The following is a 10131-nucleotide window of genomic DNA, read 5'->3' as shown; positions in this document are numbered from 1 at the left end:
CTTACTGCGTGGAGGTGTGAGGAAGCACATACAAAACATCTTTAAATTCAGTCTTTCTTCTTCAAAAAAACCTATAAGAATAATCACCAACTCTCCTTACACTGAACCAACAAATCTACTTTTTATCAAATTAAAACTGTTGAATTTTTTTGACTTGATTGATTTCAAAATAACCCAATTCATGTTCAAAGTAAAAAAAAAAAAAAAAAAATTCCCAGAAAGTATCCAAAAGCTCTTCCAGTTAAGAGAAAATAAATATACGCTAGGAGGTACAAACATTTCCGTCAAACCACCTGTTAGAACAAACATTAAACTCGACTGCATCTCCACAAGGGGGGTGCAGTTATGGAATAGGGAAGATATAAAAAGTTATCAAACCTTACATAAATTAAAAATATTCATCAAATGTAATAAAATCAATAAATATGAAGACATTAAAACCCTTCTGCTATCTTTGGGTTCCAGATGACTCCAACCATATACTGATTCCTTCCATGACAAATGTGGACAGAATTTTCAGTCTTCCATGGACATCAGTGAAACTCAAAAATAAATGATAAAAAAAGTTCAGTGCACTGTCTTGTGGGGTCCAGACGACCCCGCTTCTAATGTAAACAAGCTAAGGAGAGCGGAAGGGGTCTACACAATCCTGGTCATTTGTGTGTTTGCTGTGCTGCTTTAAAGTGAAAAAAAAAACAACTGTCATTCTGAAAGCTGCTAAAACTGCACTGAAGACGTGTCAAAGGAGGAGGAGCAAATGAGGAACAACATGTAAGTGTTGTTTGTTCACGTATCGTTGCTTGGCAACCCAGAGCTCTGTACGATCCAACTTTTTGAGAAATGTATTCATTTTCCAAGGAAGTGTTTTTTGGTCACTCACTTCTTCATTCACTAACTTGAGGAGGTCAGAGGGCGGGGTCAACCTCAATTGTTTCTCCTAATGGTGGACGTCCTGCCACATCCACATCCACCACAACAACTTTATCTTTTCGTTTTACTTCATTTTACTGATATTCATTTCAGAGAAGTTTTGTAAAATGAAAAGCTAGAAATTGGGTTAAGAAGGTCAAACAAAGTCTCAGTCTTTGGTACCAATAACTTTACTGATGTTGATTAGAATATTTTATCGTCTCTGGTCCTCAGAGAGTTCACACCTCTGACAGAAATAATGATATTTTTATTTTCTTAGAGCCCCTTGGTGTGAACAGGAAACTCATGCAGTGTCAGAAAAAACAAAAAGATCAAATGTCCGCACAGTTCATGTAAGAGTGTCCAGACATTCTTAGTTTAGAAACAGCTTCTGAACCACAGATAAAGGGACCTGAGGAAAACATTTTATGTTTTTACTGAAACAATCAGAGATTGAAGCTTTCTAAGACTTTCTGAGTCTCTTTTCATCAGCAGAGCATGAAAGAGTGAATGACGTGAGTGTAGTTTGTTCTGCTGCTACTTCCTGAATGTTTGCAGTTCAGAGCTGACTGCTTTCATCAGGAAACAGTCGGTGAAGTCTGATCAGTTAGTTTGATCTCTAAAGATGTCGACAGAAACTGTAGATTTGAGAGTGAAATTTAATAGAAATCTTCATCAAGATGGAAGAGAACAAAGTGAGGTGGAGATTTTAGAAGATGAAGATCAGATCTCTGATCATGGATTACAACAAACTGGTGAGAAGAAAAACTTCACTCTAAGAATGTTATTTTATTGTTTCACTGTTATTCGTCTGACACAGACACGTGCACACATAGGGCTCTAGTGGTGCTTGAGCATCTGCTCTTAATGCATCGTTTTAAAATGTGTCCTGTTTTCTTCTTTCTTTAAATATATCGTATTTATATGAACTGTTGTTAACGCTATAAGAAAAAAAAAAGGTGTTTTATTGTGTTCTATTGTACTTTGACTCCACTGGGACTCAGAGAAAGAGAGAGTGAAGGACAGCTAGAGCAGTGTTTTTCAACCAGTGTGCCACGGCACACTAGTGTGCCGTGAGAGATGGTCTGGTGTGCCGCGGGAAATTACCCATTTTCACATATCTAAAACATTTACCCTCACTATGGTATCAGCTCTGTGTTCATCCAAACAGGCCCTGATGTAACCCTGGTAGATAGTTTGGAATATCCAAGATCGTAAAATATTTTTTTTTTATTTCTATAAATGACTCTTTAATTAGTTACCGCAATCTGGCCACAAAACTAGCCGCAAGCTCTGTTTTCAGAAAAGTCCCGCCCCCTTCAGCTGTCTCCACCAATCAATGTTAGAAGCTTGATCATATGTCATCAATCTAACCAATCAGAAGTGGTTAACGTCCTCACTTCCTTGTTCTGATTCGGCTCATAAAGTCTCTCAATTCCAACAAAAATAACAGCTAAAGCTCGTGTTTAGCGGTGTAGCTTCCAGCGGGATCCAACGTCAGACAGTTTAAAAAGTGAACAAAACAATGAAGCTCAGAGACGCGAGTCTGCCCGGAATTCCTGCGACTTATGCACTACATCCCCCATGATGCATTGGGGTTTAAGCGGTGTTTCTCAAATGATAGGGAACGCGGGATAACCAGGGGATCATGCCATTTGTGTTAGTTACTAAACAGTTGATCGGAGAACCGTTTGTGGCCATGATATCCACAGAGAGAGAGAGGAAATATTTAATTAAACCTCTAGAATTGCGATTGAAAAATATTTAACAGGGATGAAAAGAAAGAGAAAGCGCGCACACTGGGGGGAGGGGCTTACACATGCAGCAGCGCAAGAGCCAAACAGAGAGAGAGGGATAATATAAAATGTAAAGAAAATGAGAGACATTAGAAAAGAAGAAAAAACTGGAACCATTTGACTTTTCTTGATAGTATGAAGGGACAGAGTCTGTAAGAAATAATTATATATGTATTTATATTCTATATGTATATATATTCTGTATGTATTTATGGCTCCTCAACCAACCTGTCCCGACACCTGAGAACTGAGAGAATCTTCGCTATAACTGAGCAGATCATCAATGACAGAGGAAAGATTACATCCACAAAGCTGAGACTCTTTCGTCTTTCTTAATGCTGTTGTGAATAAAACTCTTTTGGTTTTTACACTTTCACTTGCATTTTGGGTTGTGGTTGCAGAGTTTTGTGTTGTGTAATTAAAAGGAAAAAAACTTCAAAGGTATAGACTTCAAAACTGAATAGTTGATAGTTAGTTCTTTTTTCATTTATTTTTTAGATTTTATCTTTAAGGGATATATAACAGAAAATACATTTATACTTTATATGAAGAAAAACATGTTTACATTATGGGTTTTGAGCATAATCTTGTATAGTAGTTTATAATGAATAAAAACAAAGCAAAAAAACAACCTAAAAAATAATTTGGTAGCAGAAAGAGCTGCTGTTTTCAGAGAGCTAATGCAAAAGAACTGAATCTCTGAGAAGAGCCAGAATTCCCATCCCTGTTGAGGAGGGAAACAAGGAAAGACCGTTGTTTTTACTTGTTTGAAAATTTGGAAAGATTCTTAAAAAAAAAACATTCAGAAAAACTGATTATTTAGAATTTTCTTTAAAGATTTTTTTGTGTGTCACTCTTTAATGACAAAAATGTAGACTGTTTTTGAAGAGATATACGTTTAACTTGTGCAAATTGACTAATGATAAAGATGATATTTGCAGCAGAAAGTTGTGTGTGTGTGGAGAGGGAGTGAATTGAGATTGAGAAACACTGGGTTAAACTGACAGCGCCTCTGTGCTGCAATGACGCTTACTGATTATTTAAAAAAAATGTACACTAGATTGTGGGGAATGTACATCAGTACAGACTACATTTTTTTTACCTTTTTGATGCTAGTGTTCCGCGGGATTTTTTTCATGTAAAAAGTGTACCTTGGCTCAAAAAAGGTTGAAAAACACTGAGCTAGAGAAACCTCTGCTGCTCCTCACATAACTGAAGACACGTGACAGTGAAGCAACTTAAACCTGTGAGTTCTGGTCTGGCCAATGGGAGCAGACTTCATCAATGCGGTCCGTGAAGACCTTTTAACACCTACTTTACAATTCAATACTTTACCAATCATTGTCCTACTGTTGTTTTCCTCAATGGAATGTACCGATGCAGCAGTTTAAAACAACAAGAGGCGCATACTGTCAACATTTTTAGATGAGGATTTACTCTAGAAATAGATTTCATTCTGAGGTTTTGTGCTTTGGACTTTTTTGTTTGTTTAACGTTCGTTTTTCTTTATTTCACTGTTTTGATTGTAGCTTATAAATTATAAGTTGGGTATCATACAGAATGGTACAGCTCCTCCATTAAATCACCAACCAAAGTTTCATCTTCAACTTTAAAATAATTTAAAAAAATATATGAAAAAAAATAATTTAAAACATTTTACGAACAAATGTTAGTGTTTGATTACATTTATTATTAGACTAAACTTGAGCTCCCTCTTTCTTATTTCATATTAAGACACGTTGAAAAAAAGACTTCTTTTTATCAATTAATATTTACATTCAAGATTCTATTTTATGTTTCGACTTCGGATAAAGAGAGCACCGCCACTTCTTGTTGTCCACTTAAAGCACTGTCACTACTGTAGAATGAAGTCATTGTGGTGTGAATAAAAACTGTTTTCAAAGAATTCTGAAAATTAACATAATCTTCTTTTATAGAAAAACAGAGGCTGAAGAATCTTCAGGCCAAGAGAAGAAACTGTTTTAGAGTTCTCAAGTTGGTTCTGGGAGTTTTCTATTTTCTGATTCTGGTTGGACTCATGACACGATGTAAGGATTAAATTATAACTAATTTGATCTAATACTCAGTATTTAGGTCATTCTATGTTTTGCATTTTTAGATTCAATTTTTTATTGTAAAGTTAGTTTTATTTTACAAGCAGCAGAGAAAAAACAATTCTCTCAGTGACAAGAATGTCTAGAAATAATAATGAAATATAGTAACTTCTTTCTCCTGATTCAAATCAAAGTGTTTCTGTTACAGATATTCTGTCTTTGGAAAACAACAAAATGAACAACGATTACAATCAACTGCAGACTGAACTTTCAGGTAAAAATGATTTTTAAATATGTTATCCAAATGTCTCCAAATTAAACTATTTGCAAAATGGTATTTTGTTTGTTCCTCTTTTATTTAAACACATTTAAGTTCAACCTGTTCAAATGTAATGACCTGGAGTTATTTCTTGGCTGAAAGTCATGATTCAGGATTCAGTCAAGCCACGATTTGATTTGATTAACAGTGAAACTAAACGTACAGTCATCCAACAACAGGAGATATTTGAATATTCCCAACAAACCAACTTCCTAATTGCTTATAAATATTCCTACTTGACTTTGATTGAATTTAGTGTTCTCAGAGAACAAATCAAACGTACCCCATAATACACACAGGCGTGATGTATTTGTTTAGGGAAGGGGTCGTCAACCTTTAACAGTAAAAGAGCCATTTGGACTCATTTTCTATCAGTCAAATGCCGTTCTAAGTTTATTTCTCTGCACCTTCAGAAGGAAATCAGTTGCCTTTTTCTAAAGCCGTCTCCTCAATATCCCCCATCTGCTTGTGCCATTCTCAGATACATTCAGGATCCTACGTAAAATGTGGTGCAGATTCCTAACCAGAATGATCTTTGGTGTATGTCACTGCACAAAGTTTCAACTCTAAATTAAATAAGCATGACCATCGTACACTGACTCACAAAACAAAAAACACAGACACCCAGAGTCTGCACGATGGATCTGGGGTTTCTGAGTCCAGCCAGTGTTTTACTTTTACTGGTACAGTATTAAGTTTTAGTAAAAAATACCAATTTAACCCTGCAGTATTTTTGCATTCACTCCTTAAGGTAAACAGTGTCTTGAAACATGGAAGAAATTTGGAAGCAGCTGTTACTATAAATCCACTGAGGAGAGATCTTGGGCCGACAGCAGGAGTTTCTGTCAGGATAAAGGAGCTGATCTGCTGGTCATCAACAGCAAAGAGGAACAGGTGAGTGTGTTGAATGTATATATTTTATAAATCTAACTTTTATTTTTCATCTCATTAACCTGCATGTGAAGGCTGCTGCGCTGTGCTGAGAAGATCTGGTTGTTCGTGAGGATGAGGGTCACTATTTAGTGGACCCTCAAAAGAGATAAAAGGCCTAAAATTAGCTGCTCGGGGCGCAAATTGAAAAATAAAAATAGAGGCTGACATTAGGTTGCGTGAGGCTCTAATGTGAGTCTCTGTGGACTCTAAAAGACCTAAACAGAGAGCTGCCTGGAGTTTATCTGAAGAAAGACGTCATTTGCTGGACGGGGTGGAAACCGCCTTGTGTGACTGTATGTGTGAGTCGGAATATCTCACAGTTTGAGAATTCCAGCCAAAAGTGGTTTCATGCACAACGACTGTTCAGTGGATGTATTAGACAAGATTTCTGCACTACACTTTGATGAGGTCAAAGTCAGAAATCCCACTGAATAAGAGAATTACACGTTGTGAACCGTTTTCTCAGCTTGCTCTAGGCTGCCCTATCGGGACAACCACAGAAAATGGATCAAAATTGGGTAAAAAGCAAAGAATAAAAAGAGGATCCACTGAAAACAGATTACCTTAAAATACATGAAAAGGAAACATTCTGGGTCATCCACCCATCTGTCCAGTTGGCAGAAAAATGTTGGATTCAATGGCAAATTAACTCCATCCAGATGTGTGAAAATAAAGAAAAACAAAAAGAGGATAAGAAAGAAATTTAAAATCAGGAAAAAAAATGGTTGTCAGACACATTTCAATGGTGTAATAAATAAAATACACAGAAGTAAAAAGCAAACAAAAACAAAATGTTGAATAAATGAAAAAGAAAGAAATAAACTAAATCTCCTCCGAGGTTATTATTTTAATAACATTCCTAAAAGAACATCTTTGGGACCTTGGACATACTTCACAGACATTATTTCAAACAAAGGGTCAGCTTCTCAGGGGGGAGCACAGTAATAATGATTACAAGTCAGAGTTATATTTTAAAGCTGTAAACTGAGTCGTGTTTTGAAGCTTTTTCCACAAAGGAACAGATGACTTTTCAGTAAAGCATCATAGTGGGACTGAGGCTCTGCTGGAGTTTTTGGGGAGCAGACTGTAGAAGAAGAGGCCAAAGATGTGATGATGGACAAAGTGGGTTTTGGACCCGAGAGAGATGGTCAGCGTGAGATCAGAATCTCTCCTGTTGGTTGTGAGAAGGAATGGGTCGCCCTTCAGAACACAATGGTAAAACTGCGTATGACCGGTAAACATTTTACATAGTACTTCTCCGCCGTGAATGCGAGAGTCACTGCTCACTCCCTACTGCAGTGTGTGTTTTGGGGCGACTGGGCTGCTGCTGGACCTCGCGCTGTGGTACCTTGAGCTGGGGGACCTCGAGCTCCAACTCCCGCAGAGGTGATGGTTGTTCCCATTAAATCAGAGCTCCCTGTGTTGGAGCCGCACACAGGCGGCCCCCCACTTTCACCAACTACCGGCGGCCCTCTGCTTTCGTTGCACACCGGCTGAAACCTCCCACCCACCTTGCCAAACACCGGTGGCCCCCCACTTTCAGCGGCCTACCGGAGACCCGCCCCTCTTTCGCAGCAAACCTGCGCCGCACAGTGAATTGGCTACTCGCTGCCTGTCAAACACGTAATCCTGCACAGATGCTGCCGATGTATTTATTGTGAAGAGTTCCACAAAAACCTGCTCCCGCTCGGGTGTCTCCCGGCGTATTGAACGAGCTCCGCTGAAGTCCGTGAGGTTGCAGCCGGACAACCGTATACTTAACACAACAAGATGGCGCTTTGAATGGACTAGAACAGTGTTTTGGACGCGCAGTTTGTACGCCATAAAACTGATTTTTACACCCGTCTTTGGCCAACTTCAGACTATGACAGGGCAGACTAAACATACATTTTCTGACAGTGATTATTACAGTTCTCACTTATCAGAGTCAGTGAACGCACGGGACTGAAGTTCTCCCCCTCATCGAATTTGATTGGTCCTCATGTTAGCCCCGCCCCAACGCGCCACAAGAGGGCCAAAAGTTTTTTAACTGAGACTTTCAGATTCGTAAACAAAAAAAAGTTTTGAAACTGGAAAAAAAGTTTTGAAATTGAAATTTTGAGCTTTGAGACCTACTTTTTTCAGCCAAAAATGTATATTTTCTTCAAAATATTTGATTTCGGTTTCAAATAATATGGGCCTGATTTAGCTCCATAGACTTGTGCCGCTGGTGGAACAGGAGACACACAGACAGTGAGTGAACTGTGTCTACAAGAGGGAGACAGAAAGAGAGAACTTGGTCCTTCGAGTCCTTGTTCACACAAGTTACTTCCAGCTTCTTGTGTCTTGTATTCTCCACCTGTATGTGTGCTGCTGTTGTCTGGATGCTGATGGATTCCAGCTGAAATTCTCCTCACAAACTCAGATTTCATGTTTGTTCTTCACCAGCATTTCAAATCCATGTTGAGATACAGCAGTAAAATCACTTGTTCTAGACCTTAGTTGTTCAACCACAAATCAGTTCAAGACTGATTCATTAGAAATGGACTGTTAGCCCTGAAGCAGAACAGTAAGAAAACATGGAAATTTGCATCAAAGAAATTCATATTTTGTTCTTCAGAAGAACATTTTCTCAGATTTTAGGACAATTATCGAAAACATATAAACCCTAAAAGGTTACTCTTTGTTATTACATTTTTTTATTGGACATTTTGTCTGAAAGAAAACCGACACAGAGAGCATGTATTAAGAAAGAATATCATTCTTTTGTTTACTAGGAGTTTGTTTCTAAATTGACTCCAAATAAAGAATCCTGGATTGGTCTGTATGGTATGAGGTCATCAGAGAAATCTGAATGGAAATGGGTGGATGGATCAACGCTGACAGAAACGTAAGACTTTGTTTCTTTTACAACATTACCAGAATAATTCTTTATAACTGAACCTGATTGTAAAAGTGTGAAGTTTGTTCAAAGAAAATACAGAAAATGTTTGTAACATTATAATTTATATCAGTTTATGAACAGAAATTTGACCCGAAGTAAACAGAATGTTTTATTACAGGTTCTGGGATGAGACTTTTTCAAAATTTCCATCCTACTACTATGCTGTATTAAGTACTGAAGGGAAATGGAAAAGACAGTATGATACAACCAAAAAAAACTGGATTTGTGAGAAATAAAATTCCAGATCTTTCTTGTTACTGAATTGTGCATTGATTTAACTGTTTAGTAAATGAAGTAAAAAAACATTTACCTTTTTTATTTTTCTTTCTTTGCTCATCAAGTCATTGCTTGAGGGAAGGTTGTACTTTTAGTTTTTTGTGAATTGTTCAGAGAAATAAAGTTTTCATCTCCACAACTATTTTATTACATTTAAAATATCAGTTAAAAAATTACTCAGATAAACATAAAACTAAAAAATGACATAAAAACGAGTTAACTTAGAGCAGCAGTTCAGACTCAGGTTTGGTTATTGACTAAACACTGAGGGGACGGTAGTCTATAACAAATAAACAGCTACCACAAAGGTAACTGAAATGTAAATATTGAAAGGGAAGTAAATATTTGTAGATATTTTCTTATGTTTTTGATCGTGTATTAAAAGAGTTTATGATGGAAAAGTGTCTTTTGTCTTAATATACTCCTGAAGGAAACAACATCATTAAACAACCAGGACTAAGTAACAAACTAGAATGGGCGGGGCCTGTCTGCACACACAGTCTTTAGTTACACACACACTTGTTGGCCAAAATAGTCTTCACATTTAAACTAGTCATAATGTACTCAATGCAACTGTAACTGCAGCTCACACGCTCCATCATACAAACACATTCAGGTAAAGACTTTCATTCTGTCACACAAACGGTTAGTGCTAAGGTGAGCTGACACCTGTGCTCAGGTGAGTGATTATGTTTCACTGCGGTGGATGGTGATGGAATGTACTCAGGTGGAGGGCGCCTGGCCATTCCCACGCCAAGACCCCCCGCCGGGACAGCAGCTGCAGCCAGGATCCCCCCCAAAACCCGCCATGGAGCTGCGAAGAGTGACCGCCTGCCGGGCAATCCCGCCAAGCTCCCAGACCGGGGCACGCGGGGCCTCCCCCCCACACCCAGGAGCAGGAGGGCACAGGAACACAGAGAG

At 38.1% G+C, this 10131-nt stretch overlaps 1 protein-coding gene across 1 annotated transcript in view; it reads left to right on the top strand.

The window, feature by feature from the left end:
• Positions 1-660: 660 nt before the first annotated feature.
• The window catches only part of LOC112162435 (CD209 antigen-like protein E), a 19751-nt gene continuing 10280 nt past the window's right edge, over positions 661-10131 (top strand). Inside the window, exon 1 of the mRNA XM_036214238.1 lies at positions 661-1664. Within this exon, the coding sequence (XP_036070131.1) occupies positions 1535-1664 (130 nt within the window). The 5' untranslated portion in view covers positions 661-1534. The remainder of the gene's footprint in view (positions 1665-10131) is intronic.

Source organism: Oryzias melastigma, linkage group LG11 (genome assembly GCF_002922805.2).
Source record: "Oryzias melastigma strain HK-1 linkage group LG11, ASM292280v2, whole genome shotgun sequence".
NCBI classification, from domain to species: Eukaryota; Metazoa; Chordata; class Actinopteri; order Beloniformes; family Adrianichthyidae; genus Oryzias; species Oryzias melastigma.
Note: the sequence above shows the minus strand (reverse complement) of the source record. Positions and strands in the feature narration are given on the sequence as shown.